General features: G+C 41.2%; 8 protein-coding genes and 1 non-coding gene across 25 annotated transcripts in view; 5 read left to right on the top strand and 4 right to left on the bottom strand.

The window, feature by feature from the left end:
* Ptp99A (Protein tyrosine phosphatase 99A) overlaps positions 1 to 7,504 on the top strand; it is a 153,327-nt gene extending 145,823 nt beyond the window's left edge. For 6 of the 10 annotated variants that reach the window (XM_089466305.1, XM_089466327.1, XM_089466323.1 and 3 more), the window contains 6 exons: positions 3,853 to 4,142; positions 4,279 to 4,619; positions 4,677 to 4,843; positions 4,913 to 5,468; positions 5,523 to 5,791; positions 5,853 to 7,504. In XM_089466305.1, coding sequence (XP_089322431.1) covers positions 3,853 to 4,142; positions 4,279 to 4,619; positions 4,677 to 4,843; positions 4,913 to 5,468; positions 5,523 to 5,791; positions 5,853 to 6,969 — 2,740 coding nt within the window. In that variant the 3' untranslated portion in view covers positions 6,970 to 7,504. The remainder of the gene's footprint in view (positions 1 to 3,852; positions 4,143 to 4,278; positions 4,620 to 4,676; positions 4,844 to 4,912; positions 5,469 to 5,522; positions 5,792 to 5,852) is intronic. The other 4 variants (XM_018013504.2, XM_089466342.1, XM_018013506.2 and 1 more) reach the window with 4 other exon arrangements.
* LOC108617806 (uncharacterized protein C2orf42 homolog) lies at positions 6,997 to 12,845 on the bottom strand. 4 transcript variants are annotated; one of them, XM_089466369.1, is made up of 6 exons: positions 11,798 to 12,845; positions 11,124 to 11,744; positions 10,889 to 11,050; positions 10,659 to 10,823; positions 10,242 to 10,348; positions 6,997 to 7,243 (listed from the first exon to the last, which is right to left on the bottom strand). In XM_089466369.1, the coding sequence occupies exons 1-5, from the start codon at positions 12,731 to 12,733 to the stop codon at positions 10,244 to 10,246; spliced, it is 1,989 nt and encodes a 662-aa protein (XP_089322495.1). In that variant the 5' UTR covers positions 12,734 to 12,845; the 3' UTR covers positions 6,997 to 7,243; positions 10,242 to 10,243. The 4 variants fall into 4 exon arrangements, with proteins under 4 accessions (XP_089322495.1, XP_089322488.1, XP_089322497.1 ...); XM_089466362.1 differs by having other exon boundaries at positions 10,242 to 10,354; XM_089466371.1 differs by lacking the exon at positions 6,997 to 7,243 and adding an exon at positions 8,260 to 9,973.
* Positions 12,846 to 12,898: 53 nt separating this feature from the next.
* On the bottom strand, positions 12,899 to 15,638 carry GatA (glutamyl-tRNA(Gln) amidotransferase subunit A, mitochondrial). The gene is made up of 4 exons (XM_018013650.2): positions 15,469 to 15,638; positions 15,166 to 15,413; positions 14,862 to 15,104; positions 12,899 to 13,939 (listed from the first exon to the last, which is right to left on the bottom strand). The coding sequence occupies exons 1-4, from the start codon at positions 15,499 to 15,501 to the stop codon at positions 12,931 to 12,933; spliced, it is 1,533 nt and encodes a 510-aa protein (XP_017869139.1). The 5' UTR covers positions 15,502 to 15,638; the 3' UTR covers positions 12,899 to 12,930.
* NP15.6 (NADH dehydrogenase [ubiquinone] 1 beta subcomplex subunit NP15.6) lies at positions 14,040 to 14,735 on the top strand. The gene has a single exon (XM_018013753.2). It carries the CDS (start codon positions 14,150 to 14,152, stop codon positions 14,609 to 14,611), a length of 462 nt encoding a protein of 153 aa, XP_017869242.1. The 5' UTR covers positions 14,040 to 14,149; the 3' UTR covers positions 14,612 to 14,735.
* A 52-nt stretch (positions 15,639 to 15,690) lies between the features above and the next one.
* Positions 15,691 to 18,703, bottom strand: dgt1 (KAT8 regulatory NSL complex subunit dim gamma-tubulin 1). 2 transcript variants are annotated; one of them, XM_089466373.1, is made up of 6 exons: positions 18,103 to 18,703; positions 17,703 to 17,895; positions 17,482 to 17,645; positions 17,020 to 17,417; positions 16,089 to 16,595; positions 15,860 to 16,001 (listed from the first exon to the last, which is right to left on the bottom strand). In XM_089466373.1, exons 1-5 carry the CDS (start codon positions 18,611 to 18,613, stop codon positions 16,113 to 16,115), a joined length of 1,749 nt encoding a protein of 582 aa, XP_089322499.1. In that variant the 5' UTR covers positions 18,614 to 18,703; the 3' UTR covers positions 15,860 to 16,001; positions 16,089 to 16,112. The 2 variants fall into 2 exon arrangements, with proteins under 2 accessions (XP_017869167.1, XP_089322499.1); XM_018013678.2 differs by lacking the exon at positions 16,089 to 16,595 and having other exon boundaries at positions 15,691 to 16,001; positions 18,103 to 18,702.
* A 53-nt stretch (positions 18,704 to 18,756) lies between these two features.
* Positions 18,757 to 20,893, top strand: LOC108617821 (uncharacterized). 3 transcript variants are annotated; one of them, XM_089466399.1, is made up of 5 exons: positions 18,757 to 19,154; positions 19,214 to 19,402; positions 19,459 to 20,097; positions 20,161 to 20,349; positions 20,407 to 20,893. In XM_089466399.1, exons 1-5 carry the CDS (start codon positions 18,924 to 18,926, stop codon positions 20,659 to 20,661), a joined length of 1,503 nt encoding a protein of 500 aa, XP_089322525.1. In that variant the 5' UTR covers positions 18,757 to 18,923; the 3' UTR covers positions 20,662 to 20,893. The 3 variants fall into 3 exon arrangements, with proteins under 3 accessions (XP_089322525.1, XP_089322515.1, XP_017869119.1); XM_089466389.1 differs by having other exon boundaries at positions 18,759 to 19,154; positions 20,161 to 20,893; XM_018013630.2 differs by having other exon boundaries at positions 18,760 to 19,154; positions 19,217 to 19,402; positions 20,161 to 20,893.
* Positions 20,714 to 22,006, bottom strand: LOC108617870 (uncharacterized). Of its 2 annotated transcripts, none has more exons than XM_018013728.2 (2): positions 21,175 to 22,006; positions 20,714 to 21,100 (listed from the first exon to the last, which is right to left on the bottom strand). In XM_018013728.2, exons 1-2 carry the CDS (start codon positions 21,820 to 21,822, stop codon positions 20,834 to 20,836), a joined length of 915 nt encoding a protein of 304 aa, XP_017869217.1. In that variant the 5' UTR covers positions 21,823 to 22,006; the 3' UTR covers positions 20,714 to 20,833. The 2 variants fall into 2 exon arrangements, with proteins under 2 accessions (XP_017869217.1, XP_017869208.1); XM_018013719.2 differs by having other exon boundaries at positions 20,714 to 21,121.
* A 76-nt stretch (positions 22,007 to 22,082) lies between these two features.
* On the top strand, positions 22,083 to 23,643 carry RpS8 (ribosomal protein S8). Its single transcript, XM_018013740.2, has 4 exons — positions 22,083 to 22,222; positions 22,491 to 22,597; positions 22,821 to 23,232; positions 23,459 to 23,643. The coding sequence occupies exons 1-4, from the start codon at positions 22,219 to 22,221 to the stop codon at positions 23,560 to 23,562; spliced, it is 627 nt and encodes a 208-aa protein (XP_017869229.1). The 5' UTR covers positions 22,083 to 22,218; the 3' UTR covers positions 23,563 to 23,643.
* LOC149270272 (small nucleolar RNA R442) lies at positions 23,336 to 23,382 on the top strand. Its single transcript, XR_016268809.1, has one exon. It is a non-coding gene; the product is annotated as a small nucleolar RNA R442 (small nucleolar RNA).
* Positions 23,644 to 23,880: the final 237 nt, after the last annotated feature.

Here is a 23,880-nt window from a genome sequence, read left to right on the forward strand (position 1 = left end):
ATGCGTGTCTTATCAGACACAGCTGGCAATTGGCCAAAGCTCTCGCTCACCCGTACGCTCTTACAGCGATCAAGAGAGCACTTAACATAGCGAGTTTGACATTAACAGAGTGAGCGCTGTTGAGACCGCATACAGCTGTTGCTGCCAATTGGGTTTTCAGTTGCGTTTTGATAATCGAGCTACGCGATCAACAAGTGTGTGAGGGGCGCACCTCAAAAAGTCGTCAATAAACACGCGAGTAAGACGGAAAAGGAGATAGTCACAACAACAAAATAAACGGTGCTTATCAAAGCAGCGAAAGAAACAAAAATATAGGCACGATAAGCCGTCAATTTGTATTCCTTTTGTTTTGTTGTCAAGCTCTTGCATTCTAGCCAGTGCGTGCGTGTGTGTGTGTGTGCCATTGTATATGCGTGCATGTGTATGTGCGCCAATTGCGTACTACATAATTTTGCAAGTGCCTGGCGACAGAGCGGCTGCCCCTCGACGACTGCGCACCCAGTTGCCAATATGACGTAATTCTTTCTGTGTTAATAAACGTGTGCAACAACAGCAACAGCAACAGCAACAATAACAGAGGCCAAACAGACGGCGCAACACGCGCAATGCAATTTTAACTTGACAGAGAACAAAGCTCTGTGCACCTGCTCACCGACCCCGCCGTCACTGGGGCATTTGAGCGATCATCTTTATGAGCAGCATGTCAGCAGCTGGCGGGGAAAAGCGACGCAGCAGCGCCACGCCGCTCTCGCCGTCGGCATCGGCATCGGCGTCGGCGTCGACAGCGTCGCCCCTTGTACGTCGCAAATCGAAACGTGGAAATTGGTTTACGTAAGTTTTGCGCTCTAAACCCGAATGGTCTAACACAGGCGGCGTGGGGCATGTAGAATAGAAAGTTGAAGAGGGGGTGGGGTAGGCGCTGCGGCCACCCAATGCAAATGGAATCGGCCGATCAACTTTTTATGACAAAAACAATCAACAATCGAGAATGCATAACAAATGAGGCGCAGTCAGAAGAGAGAAAAACAGAAACTGAAACTGCTGCCAAAAGCATAAGAAGTAAATAAACAAAACGGAAGTTGACAAAAGAAAACAATAGCCGTAGACATGCGCAATAGTCGACGCAGCAATACCCTGGGCTTAGATGAATATGCTGACATTCGGTTACATAAACATACATTACATACAGATATATAAATGTCATTATGTTTCATTAACTTTGTCGCTAATTTAGGCAAAAAAAAAAAAGAAAACTAATTAAACAAACCAAAAACGTAATAATCCACACGGCTCAGTTGTAATTCCACTTCAAGGTTCACTTCGCAGTAAAACTAAAAAAAAAAAAAAAAAACAGTTAATTCAGGTGTAAAACGCTTTTAAAACTCGGAACTCGCAAAAAAAAAAAACAGCTGAACAAAGCGCTAAATTATCAAAATATAATAGATATTTTTTATATAACAATCAGGTGCTTGACCTATAATTATCGCACGTAAATCAAAGTTTTCAAATGTGTATTTCATTTGTTTATAGTCGGCAGAAGAAGAAAAAGTTGGAAAAAGAAAAATACATTAAAAATGTAACAGAAAGTTTAACAGCAACAAAACAACAACAACAAAATTACAAGAAAACGGTAAACTTTTAACGAGCAATTAAAGTGTGTAATATATATGTATATTATAGGCATATGTATATACATACATAGTATGCATTTGGAGAGTTCCTAAGTGTCTACTTATTTTTTTTTTATGATTTACAAACGTCGTGATTACGTTTATAATAAATGTATTTTTCCTATAATAAATATGTGGTGCGTAGTTGTGAAACAACAACAATAGCAACGGCGACATTGAATAACAAAAATTCGCATAAACATGTTGACATATATATATCGAGATACATAAAGATATACATATATACATATTTACATTTATACGAAGCTCTAAGACTAGAAAAAGGAAAAAAAAAGCAAAGATAAAAAAGAAAAACACGAGTTGTTTTGCAGCTTAAAATACTTTCTATAATGCTTTTATTATTACTTTTATTGTTATTGTTGTGTTGCTCTTATTTTTGATAAACATATACTCAATGTACTGATAAAAACCAAATATTTATTTATATCTGTATCAATATTAAATATACAGCTGAGCTGCTTGCGGACATTTCTCAGAAGCAAAAAACTTGCTGCGCTGTTTGTTTAATGTTTTTGTTTAAATTAAAAGTTTATGCAAATATCTGAAATCTAAATAATTGACAGATCATATGCATCATTTGTTATTTGTATATATAAATAAATGATATTAAATAGAGTGGGGGCGAAAAAAAAGTTTTTTGTCATGGAATGCTGACAGCGATTTACGCAAAATTTTTTTCTATATGAATTGGAATTGACTTTGTTTATAAGATAATATTAATATTATTTACAAATTTCTTGTGAAAATATGCTATGGAACATAAAAACGAAAATATATTTTTGATATCTATTTTTATTAATATTTAAGCTCGAAAAAAATTTGAAATTAAAGAGTCAGTAATAATTAAATATCAATGAAATATTATTTAATTAAATATTAGATTATATTTTTTATTTATTTATTTTTTATTTTTTTATTTAAACTACCTATATTAAATAGCCCTCTCTCGCTCCCTCTTCCTTTCTCTTTCTAATTGCTTTAGCCAATTAGAAAAACTTAACCCCAATTCATGCACTGCACAGGTGCAATTGCCTAACCAATGCCACGCCCACTCCCCACTCGAGCTGCTCTTCAGCTGGGAAGCAGCAGCGGCTCGTTGTCACTCAAAAATCTTTGCATAGGTATTCAAAATGCCAAAAGTAGCAAAAAGTTCAGTTGCAGCTGCCATTCAAAAATGTAAAAAAAAAAAAATAATAATAATAATAATAAAAAAAGTTAAGAAAAAAACGGAAAATGTTGAGCAGAAAAAATTACTTGTTTATGCTTGGCTGCAACTAAATACCGTTAATGTTGACCAAAAGCACCCCACAAGCCTTACGGATGTCCTTCAGTGCAGCTCAGCACTCGCCTTCTCGCTCGCTCTATTTCACTCACTCACTTCCCTCTCTTTCTCTCTTTCTATTGCTGGACAGCTTATTATTTATGAATTTTGATTTTAGTTAAAAGCGCGCTGCACATTGAATGCTACTTAAGCTACTCCTGCTGCACTCCTCCCACCTACCCCACTGCCACTCCCCCTCTGCAGGGGCATCATTTATGCCTTTGAGCTCTGCTGACACCTGGTATTTCACCGTTTCTACCATTTCCGACTATTTCCACTGATGCCAAATACTTATTAAGTACGCTTTTGTGCGGCTGCCTGATACTTGAATATACTCGGCTCGCGCATCTCTACAGGACTCACCGTCCCTTTCCTCCACCTGTTCTATGCGTTGAAATGGACCAATAATAAAGCTGGAACATTCAAATGATATTCGTTACCTCTGCTTTAAGGTTGTTTTAAGTGAACTGCAAGTGAAGCTGTTTATATAGTTAAAGAGTTAAATATAATAAATTATTATATGGCATGACAAACTGATAAAAACTCTGAAAACTCTGAAAACTGATTCTGTCTCTATATAACTCCGATATCCGCGAAATACGTCTCCTATCTGAAAGTACGTGCATATATTTGTATATTATATAAAGATACAATCTTAAACTTTCCCATAATATGCCAACTAATATACCTACAGTATATACTCAATCTTATCTAACTGTAATCTGTAAAAACCCCCATTATATATGTACATATATACTATATGAAACTCAACTTTACGTAAGCCGAAAACAAAAACTTGATTAATTAACACTTGATCTTTTGTGGCTTAACTCATTTCAGCAGAAAGTGCTTCCATGCGGCTTACTACTACCTGGACGATCCGCCACATCATCCGAATGCGCCGCAGGTGGACTGGGAGGTGCCCGTCAAGATCGGAGATGAGATACGTGCGGCGGTGCCCGTAAATGAATTCGCTAAGCATGTGGCGTCGCTGCATGCGGACGGGGATATTGGTTTTAGTCGCGAGTACGAGGCCATTCAGAACGAGTGCGTCACCGATGATCTGGCCTGCGAGCACTCGCAGCATCCGGAGAACAAGCGCAAGAACCGCTATCTCAACATTACAGCCTGTAAGTGCACAGATTACAGAGTATAGGAGATCTATTTCTAAGTACTTTCTCTATGTAACTCTTTCTCCCTCTCTCTCTCTCTCTCTCTCTCTCTCTCTCTCTCTCTCTCTCTCTCTCTCTCTCTCTCTCTCTGCAGACGATCACAGTCGCGTCCATTTGCATCCCACGCCTGGCCAGAAGAAGAACTTGGACTACATCAATGCCAACTTCATCGACGGATACCAGAAGGCGCACGCCTTCATTGGCACCCAGGGCCCCTTGCCCGACACCTTCGATTGCTTCTGGCGCATGATCTGGGAGCAGCGCGTGGCCATCATCGTCATGATCACCAATTTGGTGGAGCGCGGACGGCGCAAGTGCGATATGTATTGGCCGAAGGATGGCGTCGAGACCTATGGCGTTATACAGGTGAAGCTGGTCGAGGAGGAGGTCATGTCCACGTACACGGTGCGCACGCTGCAAATCAAGCACCTCAAGGTGGGTAACTCCAAGAGTTTCTGTTTCCATTTAAATGCAATACGAATTCCATTTCAGCTGAAGAAGAAGAAGCAGTGCAATCTGGAGAAACTTGTCTATCAATATCACTATACCAACTGGCCGGATCATGGCACCCCGGATCATCCATTGCCCGTGCTGAACTTCATCAAGAAGTCCTCAGCTGCCAATCCCCCCGATGCCGGTCCAATCGTAGTCCACTGCAGGTGAGTGTTGGCTATAAGAATGCATATGTTTGGACTTGGCTAATTGGACTCTATTTGTTATATTTGCAGCGCTGGCGTCGGTCGCACTGGCACCTACATTGTACTGGACGCCATGCTCAAGCAGATCCAGCAGAAGTCGATTGTGAATGTGTTTGGCTTCTTGCGTCACATCCGCGCCCAGCGAAACTTCCTTGTCCAGACCGAGGAGCAGTATATATTCCTGCACGATGCGCTCGTCGAGGCGATCGCCTCGGGCGAGACCAATCTGACAGCAGAGCAAGTCGAGGAGCTCAAGAACTGCACTCCGTACTTGGAGCAGCAGTACAAGAACATCATACAATTCCAGACAAAGGACATACACATCGCCTCCGCCATGAAGCAGGTGAACTCGATTAAGAATCGCGGCGCCATCTTCCCCATTGAGGGCAGTCGCGTCCATTTGACACCCAAGCCGGGTGAGGATGGCAGCGATTACATAAATGCCTCGTGGCTGCATGGCTTCCGGCGTCTACGTGACTTCATTGTCACCCAACATCCCATGTCGCACACGATAAAGGACTTCTGGCAAATGGTCTGGGACCACAATGCACAGACCATCGTGCTGCTCTCCTCGCTGGATGATATTGTAAGTTCGCCTACGCACGATAAGGACACAGACACTAAACTCTATTCATTGCAGAACTTTGCCCAGTTCTGGCCGGATGAGACCACGCCCATCGAGAGCGATTATTATCGCGTCAAATTCCTGAACAAAGTCAACAAAAGCGACTATGTAAGCCGCGATTTTGTCATCCAGTCCATACAGGACGACTATGAGCTCAGTGTCAAAATGCTCCATTGCCCCAGCTGGCCCGAGATGTCCAATCCGAATAGCATCTATGACTTCATCGTCGATGTGCATGAGCGCTGCAATGACTATCGCAACGGACCCATTGTTGTGGTCGACAGGTGAGCGAGAGAGTTCAATCTTAACCAAGTGGAATTCCTTCATATTCCGAATTCCTTTCAGATATGGCGGCGCCCAGGCGTGTACCTTCTGCGCCATCTCCTCGCTGGCCATTGAGATGGAGTACTGCAATACGGCGAACGTGTATCAGTATGCCAAGCTTTATCATAACAAGCGACCCGGCGTCTGGACCTCCAGCGAGGATATACGCCTCATCTACAATATACTGTCCTATTTGCCAGGCAATCTCAATTTATTGAAGCGCACGGCGCTGCGCACGGAATTCGAGGATGTGACAACGGCCACGCCGGATCTCTATAGCAAAATTTGCAGCAATGGTAATATTATACACCAACAACAACAACAACAGCAACAGCTGTTGCTTGCACAGCAGCAGCAGCAGTTGCTGCAGCTGCAAATACAACATGAAACACAACTACAGCTACAGCAACAACAGCAGCAGCAGCAGCAGCAGTCAAATCTCATTAGTCATAGTCATACAACAACAGCAACAGCTACTGAAATAACAAATGAAACATCTGCAACTGCAACTGCAACAGCCACAGTAGCAGCAGCAGCAGCAGCAGCAACAACACCAACAATACCAACAACACCAGTCACAGCAAATACTAATTCTAGCTTATTACCCATCTCATCATTGTTACCACCCACAGTTGCTCCATCATCCATTACACCCACACCCAGCAATGACATGCCCAATCCAACAGCAACAACAACAACAACAACAACATCTACAACAGTCCCAATACCAACAACAATAACAACACCAACAACAATCGCCACAGCCACAACCACACCAACAACTGATTTAACCCATACTAATGCTAATTTTACCACTGTTACTAACAATGCTGCCGATGTGCCGCCAATAATTGCTGTAAATTGTGATGAACTGGTTCAACAACAACATCAACAACAACAAATGCTCGCGCTGATACAACAACAAACCCAACTGCAACAACAATATAATACGCATCAACAACAACAACAATTGGAAAATGCCAACTGCCTGCATGTTGATGAACTGATCCACCCAACAACGGCCACTCCACCAACACCAACAACAACCATGTGCAACAACAACAACAACATCAACAACCTGCAACAACCGCTTAATCCAGCAGTCACAGATGCTCAAAACTTAGATATTGTAGCTTAGAAATAAACATAAAATAAAAGTAAAAAGTAAATTAAAATAACATTTTATAAATGCTAAAATATGATATAAATATAACTAAATATAAATACATTTAAAATATAATTAATAACTAATTCTAATTACTGTATACATCTGCTTAGTTATTTAAGCAAGTCCTTTAAATTATTTTTAATATTATTTAACATTTTATTTATTATTTTAAATTTTTATTTAAGTAACTTTAAATATTCTTTGGAGTTTCCAGGGCAACTCTCCGCCAGGCGTATCACGCTTACTGTATTTATAAAGAAAAAACAAAAAACATGATTTACCATTATTAATTGTTTATATTCAATAAATTATTTAAGTTTGCTAAAATTTATGGTAGTCGCAAGCAAAAGAAATAATAGTCAAGGCACACGGTTCAATATAAATATATGTATATCCATATATATTTATGAATATTATCAAATATAATAATGTTTAAATGTAGCTAAACGCACAAAATGCCAGAATAGTTCCCACACAAAGAAAACCACAAAAATCAAATTAAAAATATATATATATATAAATAAAAATTTCCCTAACTTAGTTACCATTAAAGTTATTTTTTTTTTTTTTTTATATATATATATATATAAATATTTAGAAAGAAACTCTGTTGTACTTTTTTGTGCCATGCTCTAATTAATTAGTTCAAATCAGGTGTTTTTCATATAAGGCCAGTTACCGTTACACATATTGACATATTTTTTGCTAAATTGTTTCAATGTCCGTCCTACAATCTGTTAACAATAACTGTTTTTCCGCTCAACTCCAATTATTACAACGATTACAAAATGTTAAAATTTGAAAAACAAACAACAAAAAATCGTAGCGAAAATTATGCGAATTTAATAGACAAGAAAATGGAATATTTAAGTAACAATTTGCATATATACATAATGTCACGTCTAGATATCTAGAAATATTTTCTCAAATTTAATCGAAGCACACCTTAAAACAACCACATCACTGTAAATCGTAAGGAAAACAAATGAAACGACAAGTAGAAAACACGCCTCACATCGCAATTGTAAATAAATATATCGATGTGTAGATCGCAAATAGAACTTAAGACGAGCTTTTCGACCGGCTCTCAATGCTATAAATATTGTAAAAAAAATTAAACGTACGAAAGAAAAACTGCTTAGCGTTTAGTATTTAAGAACTTATTGTATGTAAAGCGTATCGCAGGCAAAGTATTACTAAAATATATAAATGTGGAAAAACGGAAAAAAAATTAAAATGAAAATATTCAATTGAAAAATATCTTCACATCACTCTTTTTTTTTTTTTTGTGGACAAGGAATGAGCGAAGGAAGTTAAGTGAGCGAGTGTAAGGCGTAAGCGATTCTAAGAAATGTCTAAAGACGATATAAGCACAGGGTGTTTCAGCTCCGAATGCCCGATTCCCCATATTGTACAGAGTCACACATTAAATAAAATATAGATGTTTGCACTATTGAATTGCCATGGCTATAGATGTGAATTCTCAATGGATTGTACATGCTTCGAATATGATATATATGCGTATGTGCATAATAAGAAATATATATATACATATATGGTATTAAGTACAGTAGGGTGCTTGAAGTATATACATATATTATATGTAAATAGCATGTAAACAGTTGAGCTCTTATTAAACAGCTGCACAATTCCCAAGATTATACTTCGAGTCGAGTCGAGTCAAAATAAAAGTCCTGTAAGATGTATACATGTGTAAGCGAACATACGTATATGTATTGATATATATATATATGTATATGTATTTACTGACAACATGTTTTAAAGACTGGTTTTTTGTACACTTTATCTTAGGCAGGTATACTGTTTACATTGTATTATTGTATCTAATTGTATTGAATTGCTTTCGATTTCGAGTATACCAAAAGTTCAATTCAGTTTAGTTACAATGTATAACCGTATAGCTTAACTCTAATATTATTTCGCTCAAAAACAAGCTGCATTTCTATAAAAAGAAAATTTAAAATTAAAAAAAAAAAAAAAAAAAAAAAAAAAAATTATTAAAACCTAAGAACAAATTCAACCTAACGACCAATTTTCATATTTTGTTTGTTATAGAGCATAAAAACTCTAGGCACTGTATTTAATTTAAGTATTTAAGATACGATCTTTAAATTATATTATATATATACATAGATATACATACATATGTATGTATTACATAGATGGCTTGTAAATTCTCATAACTTAACAGCAAAAACTGTAATGCTTCATCTGTAATATACGAAAGACCATATTATTTTCAAACTAAAATATAACTAATGCATTTTAACTATGAATCACAATTTAGTTGTTAGTTATACACAATGGATGTACTATAAAAAAAAAAAAATAAATAAAAAAAAAAAAACAGATAAAAAAAATCAATGGAAATAAAATCTAAATGTATGAATGAAGATTTGTAAATTGACAGCCAAACATAAAACAAAATCCTTAAAAAAACGAGGCGAGGCAATTAGACAGCCAATGTGAAGATGATTTAGAAATATAAAAGAAAAACAAAATACAACCGAAGAACTAAAAGAAAATATTTAAAAAATAAATAAAAAGTAAAAATCTGCACACACTTCTCGAGCAAGGAAACCTTTCCAAGACTAACTACCTTCACAAATCATATATTAATATATATATATATATATATATATATATATATATGTATATCTATATATATATATATATATATCTAATTGACGGTGTTATGCAATTTATAAATGTGATGAATGTCAAACTTAAGCGTATAAAACACAAGAAAAAAGATCACAAAAAAATATTATATAAAATCTAAAAAAAAAAAAAACAGTTTAGTAAGAAAGCTGAAATGTAGCGAGAAATAAAAACTAACCTAAGCATAACCCACGATTTTAGAGCTAAGCATAGAGCGAGAGGGATACGTGAATACAGCCCCATAGTTTTTAAAAGGGAATTACAGAGTAGATCATCAGCGCAAGGCAGCAAACTGAAACAAAGTGAAGTAAACCACGTTATATAGAGGGCAGTAAAATTGCCATGAGAACGCTCACGGCGTAGCGATCAAAAGAAGTATCTCGACATACAACAGAAAATTGAAATATAAGTTTATGTACACCTAAGTTATGGATAAGCTAATGAAAAGTTGCTATGGATGCAAACAAAAATGAAAGAAAAAAACCCAAAAACTTATAAAACTAAACTGAATGGAAATATGAATAAAGAAAATCTGATTTAAATTTTGAAAGAGTACCCACGTTTAAGTCGGCGCCCTCGTTTCCAGCGTAAACTCCACATCCATTTGGCCAAAGCTGCTCCGAGGCAGTACATCGGGAATCCAGTTTATATATAGGCCACTTTTTATCTGTAACTTATGAATTGCATTAGAATTGCAAATAACGTTTAAACGTGTTAGGCTTAGCAATTAGCAAGGCTGCAAGGCAAATTATTTAATTAACTTATTATCGTTTGAATGGACTGCATTATATCAATTTAACTAATGCACATCTACATTCGTATGGACTTGCAGAACTTTTAGCATTTCGAGACTATATTAAATATTGCAAACGAGTCTCTAAATACGAAAGTGGCTGCCATAAATTGGGTTACCGAATGTTATCTTGCAATTACAGCCTTGCTAACAACTAGTTTTTTTTAGACTATCTCAATTGCACCTGCTGCTCGACATCAAAGACCATTTTAACCACATAGAGCCGCAGCTTGGCATGCACCGGGCGTTGTCTGTGCTGTGTTGATGCCTGAGTGGGCGTCTGTCTCACATACGGCACAAAATGTCCAAGTGCATGGCGCTCAAAGCACCTTTCCAGCTGCAAGTTAAGCTGCTCAAAGAGAAATGCACATGTAAGTCGCCAGTTTAGAGTCTCCTGAGACACTTTATACACACATTGCGACTGCTGAAGATGCGTTTCACAGTGTGCGAGGCACTGAAGTGCCACACATACTTGCTCAGACCTTTGTGCTTGCCAGAGTCAATGACTGCCACTTGATGCAAGGGACGGCGCTTGATGCCAGCACTGAAGCTCTTGCTTAAGTGCGAGAATGTTTCCTATAATGTAGGAGTATTAGTTTAGCCATAAATATGTATAAATTACTCTTTATAGGTGCTTCAGTGCTCTCACCTTGTGCACATGAAACGTTTGCAGTATTTGCCTCGTGCTAATTGCCTGCTGAGGCGCAGGTTCCGGCTCGATGGTTGAGTTGAGGAGCTCTATCACATAGTCCAGCCAGGCTTCATATGCCAACGCTGGCTGCACAGCCACGCCCACAGGCTCAACTACAGTTGTACACGTAGGTTCATTCACAATGAGCGCACGCTTTGCTGGCAGTGGAGGTTGCTTGCGCGTCTTGACCTCATCCACAATTTCAGATGCTTTGATGGCCGCCTTCTTGACGACCGCAATCGTGGGCAGCTCTATGGCGGGCAGCTGATTGGTGGCTGCCGGCGGCGCCTTTGCGTAGATGGGCTGAGGCGTCAGTATGTTGTACGGCTCGCTGACCAACGGCAGCTCAATATCCTCGCTGCACAAATCGATCTGGTCGGTCAGTTGATATTGATCCATGAGCTCAATATTGCAATCGGTCAGCTCTAGATGTTGATCCTGCTGCTGCTCAGCGTATATATCGAAGTTAGACAAGAGCTGGGCATCGTTGGGAGCACAACTACTGCTGACGCTGTGTGCGGCAGGCATCGAATCCATGTCGTATATGATATCTGAGAACTCCTCTGGCATGGGCAGCAGCTGTAAGATTGAAACATGAAATTGGCAGACCTTTATAACTACATCAGACTTACATCCGTGTCAGCTACACAGAACTCATTGTCAAAGATATATATGTCTTCGGAGAGATCAACATCGCCGCTTGGGATTATGCTTAGGCTTAGACGTAAATCGTCGTGTGTGGCTTCGCCTAGAGGCGTCTCCAGTTTGTCGGGCATCCAAAATGTCTGCAGACTCTTTGTAAAGTTGCCATAAATCGTCTTGCCCTGTGGTGAACTGAGTATGCCAGCCAGCACGAGGAGCAGATGATCACAAATCTCATCCTGCATAACCAGGGAGTTGTCTGGCTCCACGATAATCTTTAGCTTGCGACAGGCACACGCATAGGTGCCCTTCTTGGTGGAGAGTCCGTTGGCCAGCGCCGTCACATGCAGATGCGCCGCTGGAAACGTGTTCGAACGTTGACATTTGACCACAAAAGTAGTTGCATTTAGTCGCTGCACTGCCGGCCAGTGGTCCTGCTCCTCGGCCGATTTATACTGCTGCCAGAGCTGTTGCTTTTGCTCTATCGTAATATTCAGATTCCAGAGCACCTCACGCGACACGGTGTACACCTGCGCCATGGGCATCTGATCCTGACCATCGCGACAGGCTTTGATGTGCCTGCAATCGCTGTCAGCCTTACACGCATCCACATAACACACAGCCTTGCTGGAAACAACGGCTGCATTCGGTTGCAACGACAACGTCACATCCTCAAATGACACAAAATTTCGCGGCTGAGCCTCTGGATCCCGTTCTTTGGTCCGCACCGAATAGACCGTACAACCGGCACGTTGGCACACCAGCTGCACTCCATCGAGCTGATTTTTGTTTTGGGGGCACGTAAGATTCCTACAGAAGAGAGCACGACTGCCATTTATGGCGCCGCAACTTGAACATTTTCTTAAACCGCGTAACGTTGGAGGTCGAATTTGTATTAAATCCGTACATTTACTCTCGTTAGACATATTTACAGCGCTGCCATACTGTTTAATAAGAGTGTCAATCTATCGATAAGTATAGGGTTTTTGCAATTACTATCGTTAAATTAGCGCGAAAATACATTTTGAAATGTAAAACCAAACTTGTTAAACCCCAAACTTAAGTGTAAATGAAATAAAAGTTAGAGCTCCTTCAACTTTAAATGAAAACTGTATTTACATAATTAAGTTCGTATGCATGCCGCATGTCGCTGCAAACTCTCTAGGCAATCGAATTCCACCTGTGCCTCAATCCAACGAGCCACTGTAAGCAGCAGCTGCTCATTCAGGTTATTGCTCATCAGCTGAAGACTAAGCGGCAAGCCGGCTCTGGACAGTCGTATAGGTATCGAGACAGCTGGGATTCCTGCCATATTGGCTGGCTGTGTGCAAAAGTCCTGTACGGCGCACTGATCGCGGTTGCTCAGAGCGGCAAAGTCCTTGTAGACAGGCGCTTCACTTAGCGTTGTGGGCGTTAATAATATATCCACTTGGTCCTCGGTTGTCGGTGGCTCGAACACTTTAATAAAATCTTCAGCGATCAAACGACGCACACGCAAAGCCTTCTCAAAATAGTGATCATAGTTTTTGCGCAGTAGCAGAAAGTTTCCCGTTAATATGCGCGTCTTGACCACCTGGTTAAAGCCTTCAGCTCTAGACTGTGCATAGAGCTGCTCAGTGCTTCGCTCGTCTGCTGCTCGGTGTCCATACTCGATGCCATCGTACCGCGCCATATTACTAGCAACCTCACATTGATTCAGTATGGAGTATACGAATATGCTGGCCGCAGTGTGAGGCAATGATATCTGTCGAACGCTGGCACCTGCGCACTCCAGTAGGTCCGCCACCTTGGTCCAGGTTTCCAGGACTTCAGACGAAAGTCCCTCGCAGTTATATTCTTTGGGTATGCCAATGCGCAGAGAACGCAAATCAATTTGATCAATTTCTGGTAATTTTAGTTTCTTGTATGGCCTTCTTATTGTCGTCGAGTCCTGTATATCCGGACCGGCTATGGTATTAAGCAGCTCAACACAGTCGGTTACCGATCGGGTTAATATGCCGGGCACATCCATTGAATTAACAAGTGGTATGAGACCGTAGCGAGAACAAAGACCATATGTTGGCTTTAGTCCCACTACGCCACAATAGGAGGCGGGGTTGCGCGTTGATCCGCCCGTATCAGAGCCAATCGCTCTGCAATAAGAGTAGAAATTAATTGGTTTGAAATAAATTCATTTTTACCTCGTATAGTCATCGATAAATCTTGATCTGTAAATACAGCTATCGATATATTACTTGAAGGTTTTTTTTGACACAGCTGTGAAACGGTCACACTGCGCCATCAGCGAACGCAAAGTAAAATATTTACGTGAAATTGCGAATAATTTGTAGCGTATTGAAGCGATGTCTGCGCTCTTTCGCCTAACCAGCCGTGCCGTGGCACTGCAGCGCTCAGCAGCGCTCAATCAGGCAGCAGCGCTACGCCTGTGCCGCAGCATCAAAACATCACCCAAGAAGGATGAAACGGTTGCAGCACCAGCCACCGTTACGACCGAAGACTTTGCTAATCCCAACCCAAAGAACTGGATAAGCTACGGCTTCGATTACAAAAGTGAGGCTGAGGATCGCAAAGCAACAAAATCGACATTCTTCTTTGCAGTCACACTGTGCCTTGTGTGGGGCACATTTTATTGGTCCTATTTACCCGATACGAAGTTGCGCGACTGGGCTCAACGCGAGGGCTTTTTGGAGCTGCGTCGCCGCGAGGAAGCGGGCGTCGATTTGATTAGCCCCAATTATGTGGATCCCGATAAGATTGTGCTGCCATCGGACGAGGATCTCGGCCAAACGGAAATTATTATTTAAACAATTAGTGAACTAACCCTTAGTTTGTTTTGTAAGCGAATGTTATGTAATGGAAAATGCTGTTGGCCACAGCGGAACGCGTTTCATGTGCGTAAATAAACGAACATATTTCGGCACGAACTTATTTGTCAGGGACTGTCTTTGCTTTTTAAAAGTGAGCTAAGCTAAAATACGCAGTTTTATCAATTGTTGTTACAACTGCTGCATTTTGAGGTTAGGTTGGATCAAAAATGTAAACAAAAGAACTTACGCATAACACAAACCAGCAGCAACAGCTGATGCGGAGCCGCCCGAACTACCGCCTGCTATGCGCCAATTGTCCTCACTAAAGGACTCACTCCATATGTTCTTGGTTGGCCCATAGATGGAGTCCACTGTGCCGGCACCCATAGCAAATTGATCCATGTTCGTCTTGCCCAATATAACGGCGCCGGCTTCTTTTAAACGCGAGCAGACAGTCGCATCGTAGGGCGGCACAAAATCCTTTAGCATGCTGTAACCGGATTTTTTAGTTAATAGCATCTTTCATTTAACAGTAATCTTGAGGTACTTACCGTGAAGCGCAAGTTGTGGCTATATTCTTTGTACAGAAATTGTCCTTAATGGCTACGGTAACGCCATCCAGACTGCTCAATGGCTTCTGCTCCGCATACCGGCGAACCGACTCCTTGGCCTGCTGTAACGCCTGCTCGGCTGCAATGCACACAAAGGCGTTCAACGTCTTTAGGTTAGTGGACTGTGCCAGCGCTTGCTCCGCCACCGACAGTGGAGACAATTGTCCATTGATGTAACTTTCGGTTAGCTGAAATTTTGGGTCTGTTAAGAAACATAGAAGAAATGTTGACAATTTCTCATACCTGTTTAATACTCAGCTGTAGGTGGCGCCTCATAATAGCAATACAAAATATAACTGAAAAACTCTTGCTTTAATTTAATAAAATAAAAACCACCATCATAAACAATAATTAATTCGGTTAATGCAGGCTATGTGTACGCACAGGGTGTACATCTATTTACACCCTGTCAACTAGAGATGCGCACTTAACCGATACTTTTAGCACGTTAATCAAAATTTAAACTTTAATTTGCAACTAACAAACACGTAGGTATATTTCATAAAACTCTTAGGCGATTTAACACTAATTACATATAACATTTAGCAATAGTAAACTAGAGACTAATCTATGTTGCGAAATTTGACTATATGCCCGACCGTTTTTAGTGTTTTCTGCATTCATTTGTTTTTATTCTTATCTTTCGGATTGTGGTCGTCATGGGCTGTGGTTACATTCAGAGACATATTTGCCTCCGGCTCCTTGTCCTCCTTCTTAATCTCTTGTTTAGCTGCAGTGGAAGAGGGTTCGTCGTCCTCGGTCTCAGATTCGCATTTCTGTGAATGAGAATAACCGGACATTAGAATTGTTTGCGCTAGATTTCAATTAATTCAATTCATTAATGAATGATGCTAGAAATGTACATGCAGTTATTTAGTTAATTTCAATTAGTTGAGCAGTGCATCGAACCAAGGCATATTTTCGATGCCTTCGAGAACGTTCAACATATCACTGTCGGTTTCATTAAATTCAAAATTCTGATCAGTTTGCATTGCACTTTGATTCGAGTTTTCATTAGAAACAGCATCGATAGAGGTGACTGCATCGATTGAAGGGATTTCATCTTGATTGGAAATATGATCTTGATTCTCAAATATATTGTTATTATCGGTCATATATGGATCATCCAGCCCCAGCCCCAGAACACTACAGTCCATATCGAGCAACATGGCGTAATTCTCATCAATAGAATTGGTCAAATCTTCGACGGTATCAAAGTCAAATATACCATTTGCCAACTCCAACAGATCATTCTGAGTGCTGGAGTCAATGGATTCATTGATCTGGTCATTGTCACCGTTAAAAGTCTCATCACTGCCGCCAGTCGCAAATATACTTTCGATCGACGGTATGATCGGCACTTCATAAAACTATGGATGGGGAGGGGGGGTGAGATGTCGGTATTTTATTCAAAAATTGATCACAAGCTTTTTGTTCATTAAACGCTACGAAATACTTACATATAGATATACGTATGTATGTCTAGCTAGGACTATACTATAGTATATAGTAGTTGTTTATGTGTATAAATGTTGGAACTACCGGCTAATGAAGACTGCTGCTCGATCAAAGCGATAACAATCTATAGCGATCATTTCTGTTTGTCTTTACGATTTACGTTTGTATGAATAGAGTAATGTCTATGTATGTATGTATGTATATGGAATTAGTATTTACACAAATGTAGGCGCAGAACTTATGCGTTTAGTGCTAATGCTCTAAGTAGTGCTATTGGTAGTGGTATTGGTAGTTTGGTAGTAGGTATTTGCAGGCTCAGCCTCTAAATTAACGCACCTTTTGTATATACTGGCGTTTCGCCGGCACATTCAAATGCAGCACACATGTCGAGTCCTCTAATATGCTTGCAACGGGCTCTTGGCAGACGACACCGCTGCGCTCAACACCACAGGCGCGATACAAAACCTGCCGCTTGTCCTCGAGTATATGCTTACGGCAATGCTTGCAACATGGCAAAGTGCGCTCGCCACACTTGACGCCGCCTTCAGTGAATACGCACTTCGGCTGACTGGCGGATTTGGTTGAGATCACAGTGTCGCGTGATCGCTTCTCTTTCATCTTTTTGTAGAGGAGCGCCTCCATGCCCTGTCGACGATGATAGCCATTCAGCGCCTTCAATTGCTCATACAGCTTGCGCTCGTGCGGCGTGTCCTTGAGCTGGTCATGAATACTGCCTGCAATGTCATAATTGTTGAAAAATTGTTGACCTAATAGCTGAATCACTTATTGATAAATTACAGTATGTCTCGCGCTCGCGGCGTATGTCCTGTAAATAGGAACGACGACGCTGCTTTAAGATATGCTGCAAATGTGTTATCTGCCCACGGTACAAGTTCTGCAATTTGATCAGTTTCATCTCTGACAGACGCACTGCCTCCGCACGTGTGTAAACGCCCGCATGTCTACAAATGGAGATAAATTTAATATACAAATAATTGAGCCAGTCTATGCTTACTTACTTCAGAGGATCATCCTCCTCAGAGTCTACGCTCTCATAATCAGATTCATAGAACTCCAAATCTTTTGCTGTATTTCTCAAGCATGGTGGATCTCCGTCATTGCTTGAGCTATCAGAGGCATAATCCAAAACGCGGCGACGCTTGCGCACGCTGGACACAACTTGTGGTATGCTATTCGTGTGATCCTGATTGACTGCAAAAGATAAACAAAAAGATAAATGAAAATCATAATTGGTATAACATTGATTTTAAGTGCACAAGTGTTATAGGTAAAATATTGCACCATTACGGTCGTTCACAGACTGTGGCTGCAGCAGAAACTCAACGCCTAGAGTTCGCAGATTCTATCTTTTCAGGGGGCTACTCTTGGCTTACATATAACTTTATTTACAACACTCACCAAAAGGCGTCACATGCGGCGAAACTACATCAATTTCATCATCGTCCGGTTCTGGCTTGGGCAATTCCGGCTTTATGTCCTCTACATTCACGTGATGCGATAGATTATTGAGAAGCGTCTCATTGGTCTCGACGCGGCTACGTAAGCGGCCCACCGAAGAGTGCGTCTTTTGTAGCTGCGCCTGGCGGTTGTGCTCGAAGCAAAGCGTGGTAAGTATTTGCTCCTTTTTGGTATCCAGTTTGGGCACTGCATTGGCGCATTTGCGTCCGTTAGGAAATACGTGTGTGCACTGGCGGTAATTGGCGCGTGGATCGCGCAGAATGTGGCGAATGCAAAAATCATAGCCGTCAAGGCGCATCAAACTGCACGAATATGTGGGATTGCTGCAGTACTTGATTTTTGCTAATTCGCTATGGATTTGCTCGCGTAATTTTTGTTCCTTTTCGGGTGTGCAAGCCGTTCCCGTAAATCGCGCGCATTGGCGCAATTGATTTGGGGAAAAACTAGACATTTTACGTTTATCGCTGCGACAGAATTTTCAACGATGCGACTGAAAAATGCGTTGTTGCTGTTAGAGATGTACAATTGTTATTATCGATTGCAAGCCGATATATAGCATAAACATTCGACATATATTTAGTAAAAGAACAAAGAATCGGTTCATTAGCGAGCCAGATATCGCATTAATTATCGAAATTACTAAAATCAAGCCAATTGAACTCTGCTAGATTATTAACGAGGGAAAACTGCAGTAGAAATTGTAAATATTTGTGTATAAATTATAAGCATTGCAGTTAATTTACCGCTAAAAAAGTGAAACCATGTCGGAGGACAGTGATTCAATAGCCGAGCATGAAATCGACGAAACAATGGCAAACCAAAACACGATACCCCAGCTACCAACGCACAAGCGACAGAGTTTCGTCTGGAAGTTCTTTAGTCCAGTGCCAGACCACTCGAATGTTTTCAGATGTAACGTGTGCAATGAAACCTTTGCCAACAAAACAACCAATCTAAGTAGGCATTTGCAATCAGTGCATGGCCTCGCAGAGGTGAGTAAAAGCTATTGGGATACTTTCTCATATGTATTAAGCACTATTACATCCCAAAGCAGCATCAGCAGGATTCAGTGAAGAAAGGTCGGCCGAATCGCAGTTTCGTTTGGAACTTTTGCACCAAACTGGATGAGAAGCGTGCCCTGTGCCATATTTGTAAAAAAGTGTTGTATTTTGGCGGCGGAAATACGTCCAACATAACAAAACATTTGAGACGCATGCACTCTGAAAAGCTAGAGGAAGTTGTGAGTATGGCAAATCGGAGCTAAGGATTCTTTTGATGAAACTTATCTGCTTGCAGGCTAAGCAAATGCCACTCAACATGCGCTGGTCCATGGAGCAGTCATCGAGGAAAGAGCGTAGAAGTTCCAGCTATGTGTGGAATCACTGCGAGAAACTGACGACCGATACAGTTCTATGCAGAATATGCAATCGTCGCATGCGATTCCATGGCACGGCCAACGTCATAACGCATCTGCAACGCCGGCACGGCATTATGGACGAAACGACGCAGGTGAAAACCGAGACGCCTGATAGAGTGCAGGAAGCAGCCACATCCAGCACGAACGAGAATCCGCGTAGAAACATCAGCGGCAGCCAGGTCTGGAGATACATCACACGCATTTCGGATGATGCAGTACGCTGTCGTGTGTGCCTTAAGAATCTATCGTATCAGGGCACAAGCAACCTGCAAAGGCATTTGCATCGCATGCACAATATTGTGTGGAACTCACAGCATCCGAGTGGACCGGTCAAAGCTGAAAGCCTTGACTTTGATGATAACTCGTTCTTCGCCTTCTGCGAAACCACCAGTGATCCCACGGTATGGAAGTGCCAAATGTGCGACGAGCACTTTGTGCACACCGACAATCTGGAGGAGGTCATAAGCAAGCACATGATTAAGATTCATAGCGCAGCAATGCGCGGGGAGCCAGTTGAAGTATGCCAGCAAAGTATATTGATTGATTATAGCTTAACTTAATCATAACTTGTTATCATTTAGAGTTTCGCTCCCACAGAAGAGGAGGATGAAGAGTTCGCCACTCTCTATACGGAAGTTGTTGCTGATGATCACAATACGACTGTCTCGGGAGAAGTCAGCGAGCAAGCGAGGCTAACAAATGTCGTTGCTGAGGATGCGCTCTACGATGATCTCATTGAGATTGATGAAGATCTGCAGACTGCTGAAGAGGTTGGTGAGCACTTTGCAGTTGAAAGTGATCGCTATGGGAATACATTGCCCGCGCAGTCGGGCGAAAATGTTGTTTCCGATTACAGCAACGACAGCACCGATGCCCAGCTGGTGACGACCACTATTCAAGCAGACGACACGCCGGTTATGCGTGAACTAAAGGAGGATCTACTGCGCCAACAAGCGATGTATTTCAGTGAGAAGGCTGGCTTCTATCGCATGCAAAAGTTTCTAGTGGCGCAACAGGTGCTCAAAGAGCGGCTAGAAATTGAGAAGCTCAAATCTGGACAGCAACAGCAGCAAGTCAGTTGAAGCTAGTTGTTGACGCTTCATCAGACTTCGTACGAACCCTACTGAACGTAGCTTTTAATCTTTAAGTGTAATGTATTTGTATTTAAAATTGTTATATAGACCATCTATCATAATTATTTAATCATAAATAACAAATTAATTGTGTGCAAGAGGCCCCGTCAAGCTCTCTACTTCAGTTGCTTTCAACAACGTTCATGTCCAGTAAAAGCTTCTTCGTTTGCAGATCAATTAATCGCCGCTTAGCTCTTGCCAATTCGGCCATTTCATTGTAATATATTGTTTCCGCTTTCAGCTTTTCGTCCAGTTGTGTGGTTGCTTCGCCCATTGAATTCGATTCGCCCGGATGCTCCATGGAATGGGCCATATTCGATGGATCTTCCTCACAGTGGCGGGATACCATGACGTCAGAGTTGTCCACCACATATTCGTAGAAAGGTTCCTGTAGCGAGACCGACGTAAACTTCAAACAAAATGCAACCGCAGTACATTGATGATATTCTATCTATGCCTTACCTCATCGTCCATGTGGTCCGTGACCTTCTCAATAATGCTATCCACATCGTCAAAGTCGACCTTTTCCAATGGATCGCCCTGCCTGCGGTCCTCCGGTTGCATTAGCTCCTTCTTTGGCGATATCAGGCTGTGTTGAGAGTAGCTCAGGTTTTTCGACAAATTGTGGTGCCTTCGAATAATGTGACGCATCAGATTGGAGGATGAATGTTTTGAGGAGAGCGTTTTGCTGCAGTGCTTGCATTTGGCCATAAACTCAGATATGCGCACAAAGTGCGCCCACAGCTTATTGTTTTTACCAATGACTTTGTTGCGCTCGGTTTGCTGATGTTGCTCCTGGCGCGCCTGGTTCTGGTTATCAATGATGGTGCGTACTGCAGTTTTGGTTTCCCGCTCACCCAAATTGGCATCCATGTGTACTTCAGGCTCTGGGTCTGGTGCGTTTAGTTCCTCTCTTAGCTCTGCGAGCATTTTGCCCTCGTCGCCGGCAAATATAGCTCGCGCTAATAATTTGTGATTCCTGATTAGGTGGCGCGTCAAGTTGGAGGATGTGTGTTTAGACGAGAGAGTTTTATCGCAGTGCTTGCATTGCACAATATATTCGGTAAGGCGGTGAAAATGTGACAGCGCTTTGGCATTTCGGCCTACCATGATTACATTTGGCGATTGTTGTTTTGATTTCACTAGTACGCGCAAAATCAACAAATTATGATGTTCCGAGTTGGCTTGGGTTAAAATTTTCTAGTTCATGTACAGTAGGGATGTCAGAAATTCATCGTTATATCGATTACGAATACGTATCGAACAAAAGTTACTGTGTTTTTGGTGGTTTTGGGCAGAACTGCTAGTTCACGTTTGGTGAAATTGGCAATATTTTATCGATAACGTCGATATATGCACAATTTATTTATTTGGCAAGTGGACGGTAATTCACTGAAAATGCAACTCTGCCAAAGTGCTGCCCATCGCTGTCAGTCGATAACCTAAAAATCTTTTGACACGAGGTTGTGCGTGTCTTTTCCTTTCTTTCTCGCTTTTTACTCGAACATGGGTGAGTCGTCGGCTAGTGCAAAATGTGTTAAAATATCAAGAAAATCGATTGTGATATGCATAAAAATAATAAAAAAGTGCGCAAATTACGTGCCAGTTGACAATGCATATGTGTATTATTAAAAAATAATGAAATTGGACATATATTTGGACATTTAATGTCCGACTAGCAAGCAGCACCGCGTGCTATGGTTTTCTTGATATTTCAACTGGCTCCGATTTGATTGTCTTATTCTGATGTGTGTGCATTTACTCTTGCATTCTTAAAGGTATTAGCCGTGATAGTGCACACAAGCGTCGCGCCACTGGTGGCAAGCGCAAGTCGCTCCGCAAGAAGCGTAAGTTCGAGTTGGGCCGTCCCGCTGCCAATACCAAGGTGAGTTAATTACCTGCTGCCGCCATTGTTGTTTTTATATTTTGCAATAAAATGATGTTAACGCGTGTCAACTGTAAACGCACTCGACTTGTTCGTAGGCATTATCATTGATGATTGAAGCATTATGTTCGGACTACTGACTGCATTTATATAGAAAAATAATAATTTATATGAATTTGGTATACCTTGGTAATGTCTGGCAACTCTGTGTATGTATTTTCAGCTTGGCGGATCCCGCGTGCACAAGGTGCGCACCCGTGGTGGTAACATCAAATTGCGCGCTCTTCGTTTGGAAACCGGCAATTTCGCCTGGGCTTCAGAGGGTGTTGCACGCAAGACCCGTATCGCCGATGTTGTCTACAATGCCTCCAACAACGAGTTGGTGCGCACCAAGACGCTGGTGAAGAACAGCATTGTGGTCATCGATGCGACGCCATTCCGCCAATGGTACGAGGCACACTATGTGCTGCCTCTGGGTCGCAAACGTAACCCTAAGCACGTGCAGAAGGAAGATGAGAACGATGTGCTCACAAAGAAGCGCAGCGACAAGGTCATGAAGAAGTACCTGGAGCGCCAAAAGTACGGCAAGGTGGAGCAGGCTTTGGAGGATCAGTTCACATCTGGTCGTATCTTGGGTACGTATTTCCACAGTTCCAGCAAATAATAAGCAAAATATCGATGATGTTAAACCCTTAGCGATCCAACTACTTTATTGTGTCAATCTTGTTTTAAGTGAGACGCAAGCCTGTTGGGCGTGATTTATGCTTGTCATAGTTACTCTGAGAGCTTTGCTTATCTAGTTAATTAAATATGACCTGTTGTTTCGCATATTAATGTATTTCATTTGTTTTTATCAAACAGCTTGCGTTTCATCCCGCCCCGGCCAGTGCGGTCGCTCCGATGGTTACATTCTGGAAGGCAAGGAATTGGAATTCTACCTTAAGAAGATCAAGTCTAAGAAATAAACGCACTAGATAAGAATGCAAACCAACAACTGATTTGCAAACAGAAAACAAATAAAACGGCTTGTTTTTTTATAAGAAGAATCAATCAATACATTTTACTCTATCGACTGCGTGCGTGTGTGTGCGTGCGTTCTGCTTAGAACTATGTTAAATAGTTTCTGTTTGTAATTTTTAATTGGTATTAAAAGAACAAAAGTGAATGGAATGTAGAATTCGTGGTAATCGAGTTTGTATTCTCGGATATTATTTTTGGGCTATTACAGGATATTTCCTATATAGTTTATTAGAATATGTATATGTATTATAGAAGAATCTCTC

Source organism: Drosophila arizonae, chromosome 2 (genome assembly GCF_054131065.1).
Source record: "Drosophila arizonae isolate 15081-1271.41 chromosome 2, UAZ_ARI_1.0, whole genome shotgun sequence".
Lineage (NCBI taxonomy): Eukaryota > Metazoa > Arthropoda > Insecta > Diptera > Drosophilidae > Drosophila > Drosophila arizonae.